General features: G+C 47.7%; 1 protein-coding gene across 3 annotated transcripts in view; it reads left to right on the top strand.

The window, feature by feature from the left end:
* The window catches only part of KIAA0753 (KIAA0753 ortholog), a 55,952-nt gene extending 40,995 nt beyond the window's left edge, over nucleotides 1-14,957 (top strand). For 2 of the 3 annotated variants that reach the window (XM_047759364.1, XM_047759365.1), the window contains exons 16-19: nucleotides 193-274; nucleotides 4,416-4,536; nucleotides 5,333-5,557; nucleotides 13,537-14,957. In XM_047759364.1, coding sequence (XP_047615320.1) covers nucleotides 193-274; nucleotides 4,416-4,536; nucleotides 5,333-5,557; nucleotides 13,537-13,654 — 546 coding nt within the window. In that variant the 3' untranslated portion in view covers nucleotides 13,655-14,957. Of the gene's footprint in view, nucleotides 1-192; nucleotides 275-4,415; nucleotides 4,537-5,332; nucleotides 5,558-13,536 lie in introns of those variants that run through there. The other variant, XR_007132029.1, reaches the window with a different exon arrangement.
* The last annotated feature ends 8,518 nt before the right edge of the window (nucleotides 14,958-23,475 follow it).

Raw genomic sequence — 23,475 nt, forward strand, 5'->3', positions numbered from 1 at the left:
AGATTACATTAATTAGATTAATTGCTTCATTTTATTTTAACCTTCACCTCATGAACTGATCATTTCCTGGCCTGGGAGATGCTTGTTTCTGGCAATGCATCTATAGCAAAGGTCTGCTGTGCTGGCTCAGGTTTGTAATGAAACTTTTTTTGGCCACATTAAAATTAAACTTTTTTTTTTTTTTTTTTAAAGAAATACCAGGAGACAGTTCGTCAAAGATACAGTAAAATTGTATATACTGATCCTCATCTTTGGATGCAGGAAGAAAAAAAAGGTGAGTGTTCCCCACACTTTCCCCCCAACATTATCTTTTGAAAAATTTCAAACAGAAATGTTTTAAAAAATTCTGCAGTAGACACCCATGTACCCATCTTCTAGATTCAATAATTAACATGTTGTATTTGCTTTATCATATGTCTGCTTGTCTTCTGTCCATCTGTCAATTCATCTTATTTTGGGATGCATTTCAAAGTAAGTTGCAGGCATCAGTACAGAGCATCATAAAATATCCCAATCTGTATATCAGCAACTAGCGTTTGATATGTATTTATGGCTCTTTTTCCTTTTGTGATAAAATTTACATATAATAAAATGCACAAATCTTCACTGTGTTATTCGATAGGTGTTAAAAAATGGGCTTTCTTACCCAAACTCCTTTCAAAAGGGAGATTACCATCATGGCAGGAAGTTCCCTAGGGTCCTTCCCAGTGAGCTTCCCGCCACCCAGGCAATCACTGTTTTTTGTTTTCTGTTTTAACCATGTATTAGTTTTGCCTGTTCTAGAATTTCATGTAAGCGGAATCATATGCCTATTTACTCTTTTGTCTAAGGCTTGTTTCATTTATCATGGTGTTTTGTAGATCTATCTGTGGCTTGTTTCTTATTGCTGCTGTAACAGACTATTTTTAGCATGTTAAAGCACAAATTTAGTCATTTAAAGCACGTTTATTCTCTTACAGTTCCCAGAGGTCAGAGGTCTGAAGCGAGTCTTTAAGGGCTAAAATCAAGATGTTGGTAGGGCTGGTTCCTTCTTCCAGCTTCTAAGGCTGCCTGCAATCCTTGGCTGGTGGCCGTGTTACTCCAGGCCACTTGTGTTAGCCCACTGCCTCCTCCTCTTCTGTCGTCAAGTCTTCCTCTGCCCGCCCACGAGGACATGTTGATCACATTTAGGGCCAGCCCAGTGACTCAGGTTACTCTCCCCATCTCTAGATCCTTAACTTAAAGTCCCTCTTGCCATAGAGGGCATAGTCACCGGTTCCAGGGATTGGAATGCGGACATCCTGGGGAGCCGTTGTCCATCCTGCCACACTTTGAATCAGTGTTCATTCCTTTTCATTGCTGAGTAGTACTCCATTGCACACATGTACCACATCTCATTTCTCCATTTGCCTGTGGTTATTTCTAGTTTTGAGCTCTTAGAAATAAATCCACTGTGAGCATATTCATATACAGTCTTTCTATGGACCTAAGTTTTCATTTCTCTTGGATAAATAGCTGAGTCGACTTGCCACGTTATGGGATAGGTGTATGTTTACTTCATAAAAAAACCTGCCAAAGCTTTCCCCAGAGTGGCCGTACCATTTTACACTCCCATCTGCACTGAGTTCTTCTTGCTGAAGATCCTTGCCAGCATTCGCGTTGTCAGTCTTTTTCACTGTAACCATTCCGGTGGGCATGTAGCGATATTGCTTTGTGGCTTTAATTTCATTTCCTTGGTGGATGATGTTTAGAACATTTTCAGTATTATTAGTCATTTGTCTATATTCCTTTGTGAAGTGTCTAAATCTTTTGTGTACTTAAAAAAACTGGGTTGTCTTTTTATTTTTGAGTTGTAGGAATTCTTTATGCATTCTGGGTACAAGTTCTTTGTCATATATGTACATATGTTATGGCTTTCCTGAGATATAATTCACATACCATAAAACTCATGAAGCATTCAGTAGTTTTAGTACATTTGTAGACCTGTGCAGACGTCGTTGCTGTCTAATTCCAGAGCATTGTCATCACCCTGTAAAGAAGCCCTGCATCCATCAGCAGTCACTCCCCGTTCCTCCCCTCGCCCCAGCAGCCGCTCATCTACTCAGATGCATGTTTGCAAATATTTTTCCCCCATCTGTAGCTCATGGATTTATTTCCTCAAATGTGTTTTATTATGAGCATACATTTAAAATTTTGATAAAATCTAACCTACATATTTTTCCTTGTATAGTCTTTGCTTTGTTTGATCTAATAAACCTTTGCCTGCCCGCAAGTTGAGAAGAGAGGCCTTTGTTTTCTTCTAGAAGCTCTATGGTTTTAGCTTTTATGTGTAGGCCTATGATCCATCTCGAATAAAGTTGGCCTGTGGTTTGAGGTAAGGTCGAGGTTCATCTTCCGCCAATGGATATCCATCTGTTCTTGCACCATTTGTTGAGGAGACTTTCACTTTTCTCTCCCACTTTTAAAAATTCATACATGCGCATTTTGGCTGCAGTTGCTAGGCTACTATCACAATTGGGGCTGGGAAGTGTTACTCAAATTCTCTTTGACTCATGCTTATCAGCTACTACTTTACTCAAGAAAGGAGGAAAATAGAACATGGTTAAACATTACCTCTGAGGACATTTCTGTGCTCTGAGTATTAAGAGGAGTAAAGGAAATGGCGGGTCTGGAAGGTCTGCCCAGCAGCTTGGGTGTATGTACTGTTTGTAGAGTAGGAGTTTAGGGGATTGTTTTAGGGAAAGTATTCTCCGTGTCAAATTTTGGTAGCAAGGTGGACCATCTGAGCACTAGGAAAATTCGTGCCGTTTGTTTTCTGTAATTTTTCAAGCTCTGTTCTTTGTTCATGTTGTTCTCTCATTCCTCCAGCCTTACTCCAGCTTCCGTTTTCATCCTCACGTGACGGTTGACCCATTCTTCAAGGGCCAGTACACGTGATACTCCTTGTACAGTGCTTTTCCGGCTTTCTTGGACCAGAACTTGCTCCCTTCCCATGAACTCCATAGACTTCTGGCATCTCCTACCCTGTTAGAGCTCTTGCGGGGGGGGGCACTGATCTCTTCCAACTGAGCCACAGTGTCTTTGAGGCCAGAGAGTTTTGTCTTATTCAGTTGTGTCCCAACTGCACCCACCAGGGACCTGGCACAAGGAGGTCCCTTCTCATCCTTGCTTAGTGGATCAGTGGGCGTTTCAGCATCTTTTCATGTGGAAGCAGAGGAAAGGGAAGTGTTGAAGGGCAACTGTTTCACTGATGGTTTGGCCATTGGCCACAGTTAGGTTGCATCATGCAGAAGACAGCCTTACCAAGGACTCACTGTTCTCTTTTTCAAGGACAATTTAAATTATTAGTCACTATCTCTGACTCTGCTAGAGTCTAAGTATGCATTTAAAGGGAGCTCTGTAGAGCACCGAGGAATGAAATGAATTTTTGGATTTTCCAGAATCATGAAATCGTCCTAAGAACCCTCTGCTTCTGGTCTTTGGGATTGTGTGTTCAGATGCATCACAAAACCAAATTTAAAGTGATTTTTTAATTGGTCAGTGTCGAATCTGTATCTCTTATCCTCTCTTTTCTGAAATCAATTGAAAATTGATTGTACTCTGGGTAATATTTATAAAAACTGACTTAGGCAGTATTTCTGTTTGACAGTGAAAAATCACAAACGTATAAACATGAGTCAGAGAAAGTTGTTTGACTTACACTTGCTCCTTACCTAAGAGAAAGACAATTTTCTTTCTACATTTGAAATGCATTTCAAATGATAAATAATCCAAAACTCAAAAGAGCTGTCAAGCCTGCAAGGTATAGTTAATAAGGTAATGTTTTGACTGTCATCATGCAGATTTTTCCAGCAAAGCCCACAGACAAATTGAATCAGCTAATTAAGCGTTCAGGTGTGAGTGGTTTTTTCCTTTTCCAGTAATCAAACCACTTAAAGGTTAAAAAACAAACCCAATTGCTTAAGACTCCTTGGGTGAAGGGCCGGAGCCTAATGGAACCTGGCTTTGCATGGACCTCTTCAGGAAGTCTTCCTCAGAGCTAGCAGAAGCTTCTAGAGGACTTCCTTATTTCTTAACACTGACTCCTCATTGGTTTGTTTCTTGGTAACTTTCAAGTTACCCTTTTCATTTTTCATTTGTTTGTTTTCTGGCATGCAAAAGTTTCCCGGGTCAGGGATCAGACCCACTCCACAGCAGCAACCCCAGCACAGCAGTGACATTGCTGGGTCCTTAATCTGCTGAGCCACTGGGGAACTCCAAATTCACCCTTTTGTTTAAAACAAGGGCATTTCTCCCCCACTGCACTGCTAGCTAAACCCATCATGCTTAAGAGATGTGCCTGTGCTTTCCTCATAGGCCGCTGGCCCCTACGACAGCTCTGAAAGGTACTCCAGCTTTTCTTTATATACCATCATTTTGTGCCTCTCTTTTTCTAGACCGAAACATCCCAGCAGTAAGTGAAAGGCCTCTTTCTCCTCATCCAATCAGGATCACAAAGACAGCAGCTCGCAAAGACCCCGACGTGAACATTGTATTGGAGAGGCCCTGCAACAGCACGTAAGTAGCCTGTGTGGTTTCGTTGGGTTTCATCGTAGCACGTAAGTAGCCTGTGTGGTTTCGTTGGGTTTCATCGTAGTTGGTTGCCTTTGATGTTGTTCGATTCAACTTCAGTTACCATGAGAGAGATTCTTCTTTTGACCAAAGCCTTGCCTAGCTCCAAGGCGGCTCAGAAAACTAGTGTGTTTAAAAGACGGGCTTTGAGTGTCTTGCATCCTAAGGAGCCTTTCAGTCACTTATGGTGGGCTATTACAGTCAAAAAGCATCGTATTTGGAGTTCCCATCTTGGCTCAGCAGAAACAAATCTGACTAGCATCCATGAGGACCCAGGTTCGATCCCCGGCCTCACTCAGTGGGTTGAGGATCCGGCATTGCCGAGAGTTGTGGTGTAGCTCGCAGACGTGGCTCAGTTCTGGCGTTGCTGTGGCTCTGGCATAGGCTGGTGGCTACAGCTCCGATTTGACCCCTAGCGTGGGAACCTTCATATACTGCGGGTGCTGCCCTAAAAAGACCAAAAAAAAAAAAAGGAAAGAAAAAAAGAACACATCGAATTGGCAGAGGTGGGTTATGCAGATGATCACTGTAAGATTTGCAGGACAGAAGTTCCTCCTGTGTGGAGGGTTGGTCTGGTGTAAAGGGAAAATGGTGACAGGTGACAGGACATTGAGTTTTGTTCCCCATGAAGAAGGAAAACAGAGGGAAACCTTATCAAACTGTCGGGGTGAGTTTATAGTGGACTCCCCCCCCCCACTTGCAGATGCTTTTGAATGCTCTCATCATTTTTATTTGCTCTCAGTTCCCTGGATGAAAGTGTGGGAACAGAAGAGAGATCGAAGAAAAGAGAGGCTCCCCTTCTCTCCCTTTCAGAAGACTCTCTGCAGAGGGAGGGCCGGGTGGCCCTCTCTGTCCCGCCGGGCATGTGGCGCAGCATCGGTGACTACTGCAGCCGCTTTGAGCACTACCTCCGGGTGGTGGCACACGAGGCCGTGGGCGCCTTCAACCCCTGGCTGATAGCTGAAAGGTCAGTAGAAGGTCATGCACCTCTGTTAACTTAGCGAGGCTGCAGACGGGACTGGCCAAGGTCCCAGGCCAGGCTTTTGCCCTGGGCTTCCAGTGGGTGCTTTGGGGCTAGCGAATGGGCTTTCTCTGCCACCTGCCTTGCTTCAGGGGGAGGAGATGGTGAAGCAGCACCAGCGATGCTGCCTGAAGGAGCAGCCTCCCCTCCTTAGGCTGGTGGGCTCCGGCATCGGAGAACACGGATTAGGACCGAGCAGGAGAAGGTTAGGACTGGAGATCTTCCGTCACACAAGCTTGCATGGTCAGGGGGCTTCACCTTCTGGGGGCTGCCTCCCTGGGGAAGGGGAGTTTGTGGAGTCAGGAAACAGTCCCACTGCTGCTAAACGTTTGAAGAGTGGGTAGCCTTCTTTTATGTGAATAGTTAATTGAAAGATACAGGTAAATCCATTTTTAAAAAATAGCACCCAGGAGTTCCCACTGTGGCACAGAGGGTTAAGAGTTTGACTGTGGTGGCTCAGGTCACTCCAGGCACGCGGGTTTGATCCTGGCTTGGCACAAGGGGGCTAAAAGACCTGGTGTTGCCGCAGCTGCAACCTAGGTCACAGCTGTGGCTCAGATTCAATCCCTAGCTTGGGAACTTCCATATGCCGTGAGTGCAGCCATAAAGTTAGAAAAAATTAGAAAATAAATGAAAATAAAATAAGGCCCCAATTTAAATTCCTCATGAGTATCACTTTGTTATAAACATTCAGATAAGTTTCATCATTGAGCCAAGCTCAGTGATACTCTGATTACATTTCTTTTTTGAACAAGTTTCAGACCTATTCCAGAAGCACATAATTGAAGTTTGATTTACTTACTCTTTTGCATGTTTATTAACGCTCACCTTGTACTAGCCAACTCCTCTCAGCATAGTTTTCCTCGTGACCAGTTATGTTGGTTAATCTCTGTTTCTTGCCTCCACCTGCACTTTTTCTCCTGAGACGCTCTTTCCTTCCGCCCCGGTCTGGCCCAGCCGCCTTCTCCGTCTGCAGCGTGGCTCCTGTCCCGGGACTTCGCCGTCATCCCCTCCCTCGGGGGAGCATCTCCCTCCCCGGTTAGGGTCCTCGTTTTCTATTTGTACGTATTTTCCTTTTTCTCGATTTCCTCTTGCTTTGACGGAGCCTGTCTTGCTTTGTGTAGTAGAGGACATTTCTTGAGACTTGCATGTTTAAAAGTGTCTTTATCTTCATACTTTTCCGCAGACTGTATCTTCCCTCTCTTGTGGGGGCGAGGGAGCTGTCCGGAGCCACAGTGGGGACTTAGCAGTCTAACTCCTCACTCCGTGTCCTCATCGCCTCCCCAGGACCTCGTTCCCTCCATGGTTCCCTGTCCTCTTACTTCCAGAGCCTTGCTGTTGGTTTTGTTTTTCCTCGGCATCTCCCTCTGCAGATCTTATGCATGCAGCTTCCTTTGTATTTCCTTGGTACTGCTCAGTCAGTTTTGATTCTTTCATGTGCTATTTATCTTCCGAAAACAATGGGCCTTTTTAAATCTACTTTTGTCTTTTTCTCGTTGTAGATTCATGTACTCACTCATCTGTTTCCTTTTATTTTGGTGTGCTTTGGGGTAGGACCAGAGCTCTCAGGTATGCTCAGTCCCTCATTTTTAGCCCAAAGTCTTGAGACTTCTCTTTAATATACATACCCTTCAAAGCATGAGATGCATTGTGCTGGTTGAGGTGCACATTTGTTTTCAGGGGAGGAGGGTAGGTAAACTTTAGTTTACACACATGCTCGTATTTGCCCAGAATGTGTCTAGATTGGTTTGACTAACTGGCCTACTGGGAATCCAAAAAAAGCCAAGGAAGGGAGGCCGTTCTTGTGTGTTCTTACCATCTGATTAGCAATACATTTTGTTCATGGTTGCTTTGTAGCTGTAGGGAAAAGCTCTCTAGCCTACAAGGAATAATAGGCTAAGATGTAGAGGATGTAGCTATTAAAGTATGCCTGGACCTCACGGATGTTCTCGCCTGTCCTTGACCCTCGAATAATAGCACATCTGAACATTCTAGCTCTGTTTTGGATCTCTCCTGTTTTGCTTCTTCTTTGAGTGTTCCAAAAATGAGAATTATGCTGATCAGGTCTTGAAAAAGCATCCAAAAAACAGTTGACTTCATCTGATAGTCTCTTGGGTGAGGGAGAAATAAGCTGAATTTTCCTTTCTTCTAATGTCTCCATTCCTCCTTCTACCTGAAGAGAAGTACTGTCCCGGTGATCTAGAGGGGTAGATGGTACAAACTGGATATAAATAAAAGGATGATTGTGAAAGGAGAGACTTAGGTACTGCTTTTAAAGAAAGCAAACTCTTGAGAATTTCTAGCGTGAAGAACAAATGAGGAGCCGTCTGGTCGCGAAGGAGCGTGTGAAAGCCTGGCGATCACCTCTGCTCCCCGCATCTCCGTCCCGCTGTGTGTCACCCAGAGACCAAATAAAAGGCACGAAACCATAAACGACAGCAAACACGAAACAGCGAGGAGACTTTGGAAGCCAGGAAGCAGTTAGACAAATGGCAAATGACTTAGCAGAACAGAGAGAGCCAAGTGCCTAATGAGAGCGGAGCCAAGAGCCAAGGTGCTTTGTGCAGAAGAGCCTTAGAAGACTGAGGAGTGAGAAGCACTGGGTGCTTGCGAAGAAGCATGGGTGCAGGGCAGTCCGAAAGCAAGAGGCTGATTTGAAATTCTTTTTCTTGAATGTAGCCCGCATTTGCCAGCAACTCTGAAGGCTATAAAACAGAGAAAACATCTGAATAATAGGAGTTGCAGAATGTGAGAACGGGGGGAAGGAGGAGTGGAACGTTATTGAAGAAATACTGTGAGAAAAATTCCCAGAGGGCTGTTAGTCTCTAGAATGAAAGGGTTCACCAGTTGTCCCCTGCAAATGAGTGAGTGAATAAATGAATAAATAAATAGAACAGAACACATCATGGCACGTCGTTGTGCACAGGAACTGTGGGCATCCCAGTGTAAGGAGGAGATGACAGAAGGTTCCAGAGAGTTAAAACTGAGCACCTTCAAAAAATTAGAAAAGAGAAGGGCGTGTTGTTGTTAGCAGCAGCCCTGCTGGAAGACATTAAATGAACACACTTCCAAAATTTATCCCAGAACTCCGCACACGCAGCTAAATTAGTGATTAAATAAGAGTAGCATAAATACAGTTTAAGGCATGCAACGTGTCCAAAAATGCAGTTGCATGGGAAGGCGCTCTTTCTTAGTAAGCTACCGGAGGGCGTGTGTCACCAGTATGAGGGTGCTGGAAAGAGGAAGGCAGGATTTAGGAAACTTAAGGCTCCAACATGGAACTTCCAGAAGGATGGCAAAAGCTATTCTAAGAGAATGTTTCAGTGAGCATGGGCAGCAGCCGGTCTAGTTGGGAGTAGAACAGAGGGCTCCAGAAGGAACGGTTTCCAGCTTGGAGGCCGGGTGGGGAGTGTTAAAGAGGGCAGGTATGTTAGCCAGTGTGTCTGGATGTGTTGGTAGCACCTTTGTATTTCTCTCATGGTTTGGGGGTGAATTTGTGATAAGAATATGGAAAGTAAAGCAAGCAGGAAAACAGGGGAATCACTTCTGCTGCTGGTAATGAGGCACTTGGTAATTTGGACCACATCTCCCACTGAGAATAACTGAGATTTAAAATAAAACATATAGGAATTCCTGTGGTGGCTCAGCAGGTTAGGAACTCAACTAGTGTCCATGAGGACACAGGTTCCATCCCTGGCCTTGCTCAGTGGGTTAAGGATCTGGCGTTGCCATGAGCTGTGGTGTACATCACAGACGTGGCTCGGATCTCAAGTTGCTGTGGCTGTGGTGTAGGCTACAGCTCCGATTCAGCCTCTAACCTAGGAACTTCCACATGCTGCAGATGCAGCCCTAAAAAGCAAAAATAAATAAGAAAGCACATGTGCTTGAAGGCACCAGGAAGTTAACTAGACAATGAAGAATAACTAGGCTAGGATCCTGGAGAAGACAGAGAGCCAGAGAAGTTAGCCCTTGTCTGGCACTGGATTTTCGGTTCTGGAGGCAAAATGAGTGGCATTTTCCATGGCCTCTTCAGGTCAGAGGACAGAGGTGGGAATTAAGCGTTTGCCAAGGGTAGGGAGCTGGTCCGGTGAACTTTGCTCACTTCTGATTGGGACCCCGAAATTCGGATGACAGGGATGCCCTCTCAGGAGTCCCCTCAGCTCCTCGTCATCTCACTTCCTGAGATTGCATTGAAGCGATTCTAAATTGTTGCTCCAGGCACCAGGAAGAAGCAAACTTAACTTTCTTCTGAAGTTATAGAACATCATCTTAAGATTTAAATTATTTCTGTAGTTTTCAAATTCAGTGTCTGGTATATGGTAAAAAAGCAAGGCAACAGAGAGAGATGGCAATAGCAAGATGCAGCCCACAACAGCTCACATATTAGAGCCATCAGAATGGATATTAGAATAACTGCCTACTATGTACATAGAGAGAAAGGACACAATTTAGAATTTTGGTAGAGAACTGGGAAGTAAACCAAATCCATGTGAACATTCTAGAACTGAAAAATATAATTTCTGAAATGAGCAATTCATTGGATGGGCATAATAGTAAATTAGACTCATCAAAAGAAAAATTAGAGACTTGGGACAGAAGAAAATGTCCAGGGTGGTGCTTGGAGACACACAAAGAAGGATGAAAATAAGAGGGGATGAGGGGCACGGAGGATAAAGGGACACAGTCTAATGTACACGTGGCTAAGGTCCCAGAGGGCGAGGGAGCGAGAGAATGGGTCAGAAACAATACCCAAAGAGATAAAGGCTGGCTTCCAAGTGACAGAAGGTATCCAGACATAGATTCAAGAAGCTCTAAAAGCTCCAAGCAGGAAAAATAAAAGAAATCCATACACAGCATATCGTAGTATTGTTGGAGAATGAAAGACAAAGAGAACATCTTAAAACCAGCCAGAGGAAGAAAAAAGAAACACAAACAGTGGAAGCTGGATGACCTGGCGTCTCTTTTAAAGTTCTACAAGAGGAAGTTAGCAATCTGGATCTAAGCCCAGTGAAATGTATTTCAGGAAGGAAGGCAATGAAGATTCCAGACAAAGCTGAGAAAATTTATTACCAATAGACCTTCACTATAGGTACTATTAAAAGGGTATTTTTCAAGCAGCGCAAAAACAGTCACAGATGAAAGGTCGGAAGTATATAGGAAGGCATGAATTAAGAAATAGAGTATGGAGTGCCCATCACGGCTCAGTGGTTAACGAATCCGACTAGAACCATGAGGTTGTGGGTTCGATTCCTGGCCTTGCTCAGTGGGTTAAGGATCCGGTGTTGCCGTGAGCTGTAGTGTAGGTTGCAGACGCCGCTCAGATCCCGAGTTGCTGTGGCTGTGGTGTAGGCCGGCGGCTACAGCTCCGATTAGACCCCTAGCCTGGGCACCTCCGTGTGCCGTGGGAGCAGCCCTAGGAAAGGCAAAAAGACAAAAAAGAAAGAAAGAAAAAGACAGTATGAAGGTAAATGAATGTTGACTATACAAAACAAGGAACTGATGTCTTATGGGTGTGTGTGGATATATATATATGTGTGTGTGTATCTGAAATACACGATAACAATAGCATATGTGAGAAGAGGATAAATAGTGTTCTAAGGTCCTTTCATTGTCTGGGAAAATGGTAAGAATATCAATGTTATACTTGAAGCATCCTAAGTAGTATGTAACATCCAAGTTAATAGTGAGGACAGAGTGTAATTTTTTTTAAAAGTCCCAAAATCCTAAAAAAAGCAGAAAAGAAGAACAAATAGGAAATAGAACATACCTCGTATTGTAGTAGTAGAAGCTCAAATATATCAGAAATACATTAAATGAAAAAGAACAATACACACCCATTAAAAGGCAAGCGGTTGTCAGATTAGCCACAGAAGGACAGCTGGGACAGGAGGGACGTAGAAGGAGTAGTGGGGGCGGGACGCTTCTCTTCGTTTACTTCTTTTGTATAATTCTGACTTTTTAGAACCATGTTGATGTTGCCTATACCTCCCTCCCAACCACCAAGGATCCGAGGGCGGGGGAGTGTGACCCTAAATTGAAATACAAAAAGAAACAGGAAACTAACTGTATTTCTAAGAAATAACCACACTACAGGGATACATGCAGAGAAGAACTAGTCCAAGTCGCCTTGGAATGCAGTATTTTGACCCTGTACCCTCCAGCTAAAGACAGAAAGACTATAAACACGTATGAGCTTTAGTAGGTAGATTCCTTTCACCCAGCAGCTTGGGTTAACAATTCTAAGATGATTTTCTCTATGTTTTAGGATTGATTGAATATATGTAAGTATATTGTGAATAATGAGAGCCAGGTTTCTGGGGTGAGGCTAGAATGAGTCTCCTGTTTTGAAGTAGGATGGGAGGTATTATGAAGTTGTGGTTTTTGATACAGACATGAGGGTCTCATGTGTCTGTCTCTCTGTCTGAGTCTTTTCTGCTGAGAGCATTTAGAAGCAGGGGCACACTTAGTACCCAGGGTTTGGTTTCTAAATACTCTTCTTCATGAAAAGGTACCAGGGCTCCTTGGAGAAATGGCTGATTCCAGGACTGGGGCTGGGAAAATGTAAGATGAGCCTGAAACATCATCTTGTGCCAGAAAGGAAGTGTTCAGAGAATGATGGGGACGTGTCAAGAGGACCTGGGAGCTGGCGTGAAGGAGCTCCTGCTGGCCAGTCTGGGGTACTTTGAGTATCAAACTCAGTAATAGTAGAAACAGATTAAAAAGAATTGAATAAAATAAGACTCTATAAGGCCAAGCAATAGAATGAATGAACGCATGAAATACATAAATAAGTATAGTCAAGGAGAAGGGAAAGCTCCTCCGTGTGGGCTGGCCAGGAAAGGACAGGGAACGATGGGATGACAAAATCAGTGTTGGCAGCCCTGTGATAATTGATGCAGCAAGTTCGATGAGACCAGGATATGTACATAGTCTCAAAGTATCTCCCCGCCATGTATGTATGACTTACAAAGAGGCAGTCACACCCGGACCAGGGAGAAGCCTGGCAGATGTCGCTGTAACCAAGGGGTCACAGTTAGCACTCATCATGGTGAGATCAATGGATGCACTGAGGGGACACAGTATCCCTTCTGGACGTTTGATCCTAAAATGCAGAACCTGAACCTGACCATGCGGAAACATTGGATAGACACAAAGTGAGGGACCTCTTAAAAAAAAAAAAGACCTTAACTCGTCAAAAAATATTACAGTCATGAAAGACGAAGACTGAAGAACGACTGCAAGTGAAAAATAGACTCAAGAGATGTGACCACCGACTGCAGCGTGGGATCCTGCGCAGGATCCTGGTGCAGAGAACGTTTACTCTTAAAGGACACTTTTTGGACAGTTGGCCAAAATTTGGGAAAGGCCTGTAGGTAAGACTAGATCAGTGTAGTATATCGGTGTTTTATAATTGCGTCAGGGACATTGATGAGAACGCCCTTGTTCTTAGGACGTGGACACTGACGTGCGCCTGAGGGACATCAAGTCTGCAACTTACTTGGTTTGGGGAAGATGCGTCGGGTGTGCGTGTGGAGAGGGAAACGTGGAGTTTCCTGCCCCGTCCCTTAGAGAAAGGACACAACCCAGCCTTGCTTGTCGGGCAAGTGGGCAGCTGTGGGAGGTGGATCTGCAGCAGGGCTGGGTTGCAGCTGGTTGGTGTCCGGTCACCTCTGGTTTCAGCCGTCCCACGGGTGAGGGCCCCTCCCTCTAGCCTGACTTTGGGGCCTGTGAGCCCCGCCATCTTGTTATCCAGGAAAGCAAGGCCTCTCACCTTGCTGGTCTTGTGTAGAAGTATCTTGGCTCTTCTTGGCCTTTGCAGTTTCCATTTAAATCTCAGAAGGCCCTTGGTAAGTTCTTCAGCTGAGTGACAGAGTGGCTCCCATACTTGGCCGTGCGTACCTTTAGCTGTGTTGTTTGTCTTCCAGCTTTTCAGACGAGCTGGTAGATGAAGCCCTGGGGGCCGTGGCTGCTGAACTTCAGGATGTGTGTGAAGATTATGCAGAAGCCGTGTTCACCTCAGAATTCTTGGAGGCAGCTACATAAAGGCTGTCCCAGGCGGGGCCCCTCTTGTCACACTGACTGGAGAAGGGACGGCCCCCCCCTTCATTTTAGCCCCAGGCCATCGTTGTCCTCAGCTGCCCATCCAGGCCCAGAAAGTGCTGCTCACTCAAAGGAAGGACATGCCAGTGAGGTCGTCTCCTCACTGTCAGAGCCCTGGTTCTGGTGGTTTATCGTGGAATGTGTTATACTCATCAGTGCCCAGGAAATGTGAATCGGTTATGACAGTGTAATACCTTCTGAATGTATGATTTTCCTACTGAGATACCCTGTCCACTCCACTGGCTCCGTTTGGTGGCCAGAATATGTTGAAAGGTAATGCATAGTCTGTTCTACACAGGGAATCCAGTTGCCGTTGCCCCGCAGGTGGCACGGATGCCCGCCCAGGCGCAGCTGCTCCCCGGTCCTGTCACCTGGCCCGCGTTTCCCTCTTTGTCAGTTTCCTCTCAGGACGCCCATCATCCTGGGCTGCAGGCGCGTGTCCAGCACGGGGCTTCGTTATGTTGCCAAACCTCTGCTCTGACATTAAACCTGGAAGCCACCAGTTAATAGTGCACAACAATAAACACACTTCTCTAATTCTCAGTTCCTAGGTGCTTCTTCATAGTCTCAGCTCCTCAGGGCTTTTATTGCTGTGGGTTGGCCTAGTCTGAAAAATTCTGTCTGGATTCAGAGGAGGTTGGAGGACGTCAGGAGAGGGCCAGCCTTCTCCGGGGCCCGTTTGGAGGTTCAGGGCTCACTTTCCTCTTGGCTGAGGTCACAAGCTTCACCAAAAAGGAGCCTGTGTGGGAGGAGAGAACAGACCTGGCCGGTGTGAAGACCGCGGGGAGGGAGGAAGAAGGAACCTGAATTCAGAAGAAGAGGGTGTAAAACAAGACCACTACCCGGAAGAAGTTTCCCTGGCATTTTTGCCTGAGGCTTTGGCGGAGGACGTGTGGAGAGCGAGTGACGTGCGAGGTGCCCCACGGAATAATGTGAAGCTTTTTATAGCACCTACAGTCTTGTCATCTGGGGTTTTTCTCTGAAGTGCAAGTATTTCAGGTGATAACTTAAGATGCTTGATCACACTTTCTTGTGCAAAATTGATTTTCGTTTAATGTTAATGCTTTCCTGCTTAATTTTATACAACCTCAGAATTTAAAAGACTTCAAGGGAAATTAAATGTCTTTAATTTAAGGAGTTACGTATGTACATGTGAATTGTCAGGAGTGTCTCATTGATAACAATTTGTGTGGCAGTTTTTACTGTGCTGATTTTTTTTTTGTAATAAACTCAATATTTTAAAGTATGTACATGTCTGTTGGAAATAATTTGCATCTCCTTTTCATTTTCCAGGCAGAGTGAAATGTGATTTACAGAAACCACTGAGAATGCGTTTATATTTGGTACGAGCTTAGTGGGTTATTTGCCACCCCTCACCCCGCAGAAGGAAATAAATGATAATAAAAGCTAACCGTTACTGAGCACATGCTATGTCCCAGGCTTAGCTTTGAACGCTTTCCCTGTATTAATTTATTTAATCCTCATATCTTTGTGAGGTGGATACTATGATTATTCCCATTTTACAGATGACTCAAATGAGGCACAGAAAAGGGAGGTAGCTTGACCAAACAAGCCTATATTCAGCAGCGCCGTGGCCATGGAGTCACTCACTCCCGTAAAGGTGGCTGTCGATGTTCTGTGAGTTCCCCCACGTGCATCCTCCTGCCTCTTGCTGTCCCCGCACAGCATGTCCTGGACACTGCTGTCCGGAGCAGGCCTTTCCTCAGCACCTCGTATCTGCTGAAGAGTCAAATCCAGACTCCTTTGCTTTGTTCGTGGATCTTTGCAGTTTCTCTCCTGTTCCTCCTTCCGGCTGGGGCTCCTCCCCATCTCGGAGTCCTTGGGTGAGGCTTACACCTTCCCCCGTGTCTGCTGTCTGCTTTATAGCCCTGGCCCACGGTGAACCGCCTCAGCCAAAGCATTCTCCAGAGATGCAAAAATAAACTACAGGAGATAAGAACTTTCGTTCGAACAGGGAAGTTGAATCCTTAAAATATAAAGTTTCCTATTGATAGCCTTGCAGCTATGCCGGGCCTCTAGAATTTTTGTTTTTCATGAGCACAGGCTGATCTTGCATAGATCACTCTCTGATCCGCTCCAGTTTTCTCCTCACTTTTCAGGTGCCATTTTCAAATGCAGAGAAATGCACAAGTGTAGTATTTCTGTGTTACACAGGCTGTTCCGATGGATAGACGTGCTGAAATTCCCAAGTATTCCCCACCCTGCTGTCCAGCTTCACAGACTGGACCATAGGGGTTTAACCAGTTTACATGCTTGCCTCTGAGTCCTTGAGGGCAAGGCCACTGCCTAGCATGTAGTTGGTGTTCAGTAAATTCTTTTGAGTTAATGAGAGAAGGAAGGCTCCCTTTTTCCTGGGATCAGCTCTGGTTTGGGATGGGGGCTCTATCTGCTCTGCAGAGTGGGCTGGTGGAGGTGTGAACTCTGCACGGTGAGTCCAGAAGGCAGGAGTGGGGGTCTGAGTGAAGCCCCCAGGGCTTAGGGGAGAGGAGGGGGCTCTAAGCCCTGTTGGAAAGCTTCCAGTTTTCTTTTTGGTGCCATGTAGGTTTCCGAGAGGAGCTCTTTGTTTTAGCACCTTGAGGGAGAATTCATTGTAAACCCTGTACACTGGGTGTCTGCTCACATGCAAAGGTCACTGAAGAAGCGCCCTTTGGCGGGGGCGGGGGGGCGGGGGGGGTCTGGGGGCCAGAGGGCTCCTAGCTCCTGGGGCCCTTGAGAAGCGGATGGAAGGCGGTGGCGGGATCACCGTCTTCCTGAATAGTGGCCTCTCCCATTGAGCTCTGTTGGTTCAAGAGATCTTGCATCCATTGATTGATTAGGTTGAGCCTAACGATTCAGGCTGGCTCTGAAGGGCTTCTTTCCCCCCGGCATCCTGCGTGCTGCCTGTGGTCTTCAGTAAAGGCCCCAGGAAGTCCCAGGTGGGCCCCAGGCCAGCTCTCAGGCCCAGATGACCTCAGTCCACTGGTCCGCTGGTGCAGGGGCAGCTCTGACAATGACTGTGGGCTGGCTGCGGCCGAGCCTCACCCTCATGCTGGGGCTCTGGTCCAAGGTCCCTCCTGCCAGCCTGCCCAGGGCCCTGTTCGTGTGCCACCAGGCCTGCTCTGCTCTCTCAGTCTTCCCAGGGCCTGTAGCATGGCCTCTGAGCCTCGGCCTGGGGCAAGGAGCCCCGAGACTGCCCCCCGCCCTCGGGGATGAACCCCCTTTATCCTAGAATTTAGCTCTGTCTGTGCTCCATCTGTTTGGTAGTCCTGATGGGTTTTTCTTGAACCAAACCTGCTACCTCTCACCATTTTTTCTGGCTGACTTTCCATCCACCCACCTGGACTCCTTCCTGTGGCTGAGTCCATCCATTCCTGCCCTGGAATCTGTCCCCTCCCCCTCCATCCCCCGCCCAGTGACCCAGTGGGGGTGTCCGCCTCCTCCAGTCCCACTGCTACAAAATGCGTGAGACCCCTGAGTCTCCTACTCTTTGTTCCCGGAGCTCTGGCTCTCCTGACCAGGATGCTGCTGCTGTGGGGCTCCTCCCCTCCTCTTCCACCTTGGATCCAGGAGAGGCCATCCCTCCTCTCCCAAAGCCCTTCTGTCGCAGCCTTGGCTTCTCAGGCGCTATCCCCTTTTGCTTTCAAGGCAACCCTCCCCTGCCCCCTCTGCCCCGCTCTGGGGATGGCTTCCCACCCTGCATCACTCATCTCCTGCCCATCCCCTCCCCTCCCGGCTTTCTCACTGCCCCCTCCCCAGACCTCCTAGTGCATGTGCATTTTCCTCCTGCTCCATTTGGCTGCCCGGAATCTCCCACCTACACACCATTCCTCCGTCTTCCCTTCAGTGTGGGTGAGGTCAGCCTAAGGCTTCCGACTCGTGGGCTGCAGAGCCCTGCAGGTGGTCAGTGTGCCTGTGCCAAGAAGCCCATTGAACATCCCTGCCATTCTCTGGGTGGCCCCTTAGGACCCCAGTCTCTTTCTTTCCATGCCCAGCAACCCACTTGGAAGTGGGAGGATTCCAGGCAGCCTTCCATCTCTGACACACTGTGTGTGGTCAAGGCGGGCAGAAGGGAGTTCCCTTGTGGCACAGTGGGTTAAGGATCTAGTGTTGTAATTGCAGTGGCTTGGGTCCCTGGCCTGGGAAATTCCGCATGCCGTGGGCACAGCCAAAAATAGAGGTTGGGAGCAGGGGAGCAGAAGCTCTCAGATCCTGGACACGTGGGCTTTACCATCTACCACAGCCCAGGGTTCCCTAAGCCTGAATGACGTAGGAGGCCCCCCCGCAGATAGGATTCCAAGATGGCATAGGAAGCTGGGGAGATGAGGCTGGCCACCAGAACCAGGGTAGCCATCTGCCTAAAGAGCAATCCCCAGGGCCAGGCTCAGGAGGAAACGTGGTTCTCCTTAAGCACGATCAGCCAGCACATCATTTTCAGAGAGTGACTGAGGGGCAGGAGAGGCTAGGTGAATACGTGGGGTCTAACCCCATCCCACATCTACACAGCACTTCACAATGCACAAAATGCCTTTAAACACTCTTCTCTCACTATGGCCACCCTGCCTTGTGTACCAGTGGTAACACGGACCCGTTAAGGATGTGAGTTAAAATCTCCTGGGACCTCCATGCCTCAGTTTCCCGATCTGTGAAATGGGGATAACAGAAGTAGCCACCCAGTGTTACTGTGTGGATTAAGGGAAATAATCCATGCAAACACTGAGAATGGCACTTGGCACATAGTAGGTGCTCAATAAATATTCACTCTTAGGTTTATCTCTGAGGACCTTGAAAGGGGGAACCTTGTGGCTTTCTCAGAGGCTTTGTTCTAAAGTGCTTTCCTTGCCTCCTTCCTCCTGTTGAGTCATTCCTGCTTACGATGGGCACCAGCAGCCCCAGCCTGACGTTTTTCCCACTTGGCAACCTCAGCAGAGAACAGCCCCTCCCTCCCAGGAGTGCCAGCCAATGCCCCTGGGTCACTGCTCATTGGTCTGATTGGCCTATCTCATGTACCAAACTTAATCCCCATGCTCTGATTGGTCAGATCTGAGTCACATGCCCACCTGGAAAAGAGGATGGATCAACAGCATCCCAACCAAATGGACAGAACAGGGAGAAGGGGCAGCTAGCTTCCCAGAAGAAAACCGAGGCGATGTTACCCAAAGCTGGAGGGGGGTGTACTACAAAAAGGAGCATTTCTTAAGACTAGCTTTTTTTTTTTTTTTTTAGGGCCACACTTGTGGCATATGGAAGTTCCCAGACTAGAGGTCCAATTGGAGCTGTAGCCACCAGCCTATGCTACAGCCACAGCAATCACAGCAATGCGGGATCTGAACCGCATCTGCAACCTATACCACAGCTCACGGCAACGCCAAATGCTTAATCCACTGAGCAAGGCCAGAGATCGTACCCGCATTCCTTGTGGAATACTTTTTGGGTTCTTAACCTACTGAGCCACAACAGGAACTACCCCAAGACATCTCAATTTGCATTTACAGTCACTCATAGTCTACTGCATGCTACAGAAATTCAGACAGAGTTAGCGTATGGACCTTCCTAAGGCAGGATGAAAACACAGGTGGAACAGAGGAAAGCAACGGAAAGTGTGGCTGTGTATTAAAAGGAGTGATTCACTTGTGTCAAGTGAGGGTTGCAATTTTGGGGGTCTTCGTGGAGGAGGTGGCCTTTGAATGAGCCTTTGAAAGATAATTGAGACTCTAGCAATTATAGAGGCAGGGGACAGATGCTCCAGGCAAGGGGAACTGCAGGGCAAGAATCGAGCTCTTGAGAAGGGAGGGCATCTGTGGATATAATGAGATTAGGCTAAGGTGCTGGAGGGGTTTATCCGGAACTGAGATGCCCGCACTGGGAGTGAGTGTGCGTGAGACTGAGTGCATCTGAGGCAGCGAGGAGTGGCCTCGGCAGCTCGTGCCTCCTCCCCAACAAAGAATTTTTGTCCGGCTTGGAGAAGATGCCCTTGAACAGAAATAAGCAGTTTCCGTCCCCCCTCCTTTCCCTTGAAAGCAGGATTTGCCCCAGATTGGCCTTGCTCTAGCTTCCTAATCTTTATTCCATGTCTAAATGGGGGAGTCTACTGGGAGCCCCAGGCCCCTGCCAAGCGCTCCATCTGTATTTAATCAATCCCTCCTCTGAACTGCAATCCGTCATACATTCCAGCCTCGCAATAAATGTGCCGAGAGGTCTGCGGGGACAGACTTTTATAGTGAATGAGAAACAGAGTCGCTGCCCAAACTATTCAAGTGAGAACACTGCGGGTCCTGCGGAGGTGCGGGCCGGAGTGGCAGATACCGAAGGCAGAGCAGCCGCGGGGGGAGCCGAGGAGCCCCAGCCCCGGGCCGCTGCGCCCTCTCGCTTGTCCTCGGCCCGGCCTCCTCACCTTTCTTAGCTCTCCATAATGGATTTTATATCTGCTCCGTGTGACGGGGGAGTCTTGGCGATCCTCAAGGACCTGCAGAGTCTCCTCCCAGCCCGCCAATGAGAAGCAGGCAGCCTCCGTCAGCCACGAAGGCAGCTCTCCAGCCAACATTTACTTTAGTGTCAAAAAGAAATCCCAGGCATGTTTGGAACAGATGCGGGGCCAACCGAGCCCTGGGGTCTTTGCAGGGACAGTCGGGGCCGGGCCTTTGGGGGTGGCAGCCTTTCTGTCAGTGTTGATACTGCCGTCTTGCCTGGGGAGGGAAGCGAGGCCTGGTGGCCCGGCTCCTCACTCCGGGCTGGGGCCTGAGACCCCTGTGACCTGTGGCAGCCATGGCAGAAGGCCACCTTGCTGTGGGAGGGCACAGGGACGCAGGCGGAGCTCTGCCAAAGCTTTTAATTAGCTCAGCTACTAGCTCACAGCCTTTAGACACAAACATACCCTGGACTCCCCACACTAACTCAGGAGGCCTCATTCCCATCATATAAACTAAAATAAGAGCCCTTGCTCTTTTGAAGGGTCAAGATCCCTTTAAAAATCTGGAGGCATTCCCACTGTGGCTCAGCAGGTTAAGAACCTGATTAGTATCCACAAGGATGCAGGTTGGATCCCTGGCCTCAATCAATGAGTTAAGGATCACTGTGGATGTGAGTCAGATCTGGAGTTGCTGCAGCTGTGGCGTAGGTCAGAAGCTGCAGCTCAGATTTGACCCCTAGCCTGGGAACTTCCATATGCCACAGGTATGGCCCTAAAAAGAAAACTAAATAAATAATTTTTTAAAAAACTGGAAAAAAATTACAATCTGGAAAAAGCTCTGGACCTTTTCTTAGAAAACACATGCACAAGTATACATACACATATACATACATACACATGTGTGCACTTACACATAGGCGCATATACATATGCCCAGACACAGACTTGCAGTGTCGTGTCAGGGGGCTGACACTCCTTAGGTCCAGGCAGCCCTGGAGGCCTGGTTAAGGAAGCCTGCCCTGAATGATTCTGAGGTCTGGCCTCTTCCCCTCTAATTCTCCGTGAAACTGTCTATACCAGCAGTGTCTCCGTTACACAGCATTATCTTTCTTTCCTGGTTTTTTTTTGTGTGTGTGCTTTTTAGGGCTGCGCAAGTGGCATATGGAGCTTCCCAGGCTAGGGGTCGAATTAGAGCTACAGCTGCCAGCCTACACCACAGCCACAGCAACGTGGCATCCTTAATCCACTGAGCGAGGCCAGGGATCAAACCTGCACCCTTGTGGATACTAGTCAGACTTGTTTCTGCTGAGCCACAAAAGGAACTCCCCACACAGCATTTTCTAATCTCTTACCCCGAGGTGGACATAGGAGAGTTTTACCCCTTTTTCTGCAGAGCAGGGACAGGTCTCCCAGGAAATCAATAGCAAAACTGTGGCTCATTGGCTCCATCACGGTTTCCTCTAATATTTTTAGGCCATGCTCCCTCTGATGCATGAAAAAAAGCCTCATTTCCCCACCCCAGGAATTTCTAATAACTCACCCGTGGGGAGGAGGGCAGAAATCTACCTCCCAAGTTGAGGTTCACTGCATCTTCGGCCAAGCTGTTGAATTTTACCTTCGACAGCTTGAGATACAATTTGAACTCTGAAAAATCAGAGCTCTTCTTGTTTCCCAAGTATGAAATATTGTAATGTTGGAACATTTAAAACCATACCGTTGGAGTTCCCATGGTGGCTCAGTGGCAACAAACCCGACTACTATCCATGAGGATGTGGGTTCTATCCCTGGCCCCACTCAGCAGGTTAAGGATCTGGTGTTGCTGTGGCTGTGGCGTAGGCTGGCAGCTACAGCTCCAATTCAACCCCTAGCTTGGGAACTTCCATATGCCACTAAAAAGACAAAAATAAATAAACAAACAAATAAATACAACCATACTGCTTACAGGTGGCCAGGACTAAAAAGCATGGTGGACAGACTGAGCTTCTTCAAGTACTGGTGCGGTTAACCTAACCCCCCTCCTGAAGTTCCCTGCAGGGGACCCACCAGGACCCTCACTCTTGGAGGCCAGTCCCAGACAGCTCTAAACAGCAGCACTCTCCTGAGAGGTTTCTGGAATCCTTAACTTTGGCTGGTTTTTAGGATTGGGCTTCTGGGGCTTGCAGGGGCTATATCATCCATGGCTATGTCATCCATGACTTGACACCGCCCCCAACATCTAAGTGATGTGGGACCCATGATGCCGTTTCTCATATGTGACACTCCTGGCCCTTTGTGACAGAGTCCTGGGGACGCAGGAGCCCACCTCCCACAGAAAGACTGTCTGAGCTCCCTGTCCCACCGCTGGGCAAAGGTGAGGTTCCTCTGGAACCCACTCCATGGTGGGGGTGTCCAAGGTTCAGGGAGTGGCCCTGGGGCCAAACTGTTCTGGCTCCCAGATGGCTGTGCACCTTCAAGCTCTCCGTCCTCTGCTCTCCATGCCGGTCCTGGAAGCCCCCCTGCCAGTCTCTGAGACCCCAGTGGCCTGCCAGTAAATTCCCTTTTGCTGAGGAGAGCCTGAGGCTGTGCCTGCCCCAGTAGGAATCATCCAGGAGTTCCCTGGTGGTGCAGCAGCTAAGGATCTGGTGTTGTCACTGCCGTGGCTCAGGTCGCTGCTGTGATATGGGTTCGATCCCTGGCCCAGAAACTTCTTTGGCATGGTTGCAGGCGCATCCAAAAAAAAAAAGGAAAAGAAGCATCTTTGTTGCAGCACACTGTCTGGACCTTGTATTACTTCTGCTGGCAAATGCTGCCTGGGCACCAGCGACACCCCTGCCTCTCCTGGCTGGCAGGGAGGGGTGGAGGTGTCAAAGAGAGAAGAGGACACAGGAGGGTGTGAGGAAAGAGCCCTGAGCCAGGAGCCTGGAGACTCTTTGCCCCAGTGCCCTGTTTTTGAGCCCCCTATCCACCCACTCTGGGACTGCCATCTGTACAGTGAGGTGCTGGGTCTGCTGAGCTGGAGTTGGATCAGGTGAGTTGGAGGACCTTCCAACTCCAGCAGGCCCTGAATCCAGATACCTTACCAATTGTTCAAGGTCCTCATTGGTTTAGAGGAAGTCCCCCCACCAGCCCACTTAGGACTCACTCCCCGTGGACTCCGAGTGTGGAAACCAAGAGCAGCGTCTGCCCTGCCCATCGCTGACTAGACACGCCTCACAGCTCTCTCTCCTTCAGACATTTCAAGACCAAAAAATCAAGGCTTCCCATGAATTCCTTCCTGCCTGCCTTTAGAAATGAATTTACATAAAATAACCAGCAAGAATTTCTACCACCCCCTCTTTATTTACCCGCAGCCCTTCCGGGCCGGAATGTTTCCCTGATG

Source organism: Phacochoerus africanus, chromosome 14 (assembly GCF_016906955.1).
Source record: "Phacochoerus africanus isolate WHEZ1 chromosome 14, ROS_Pafr_v1, whole genome shotgun sequence".
In the NCBI taxonomy this organism is placed as follows: domain Eukaryota; kingdom Metazoa; phylum Chordata; class Mammalia; order Artiodactyla; family Suidae; genus Phacochoerus; species Phacochoerus africanus.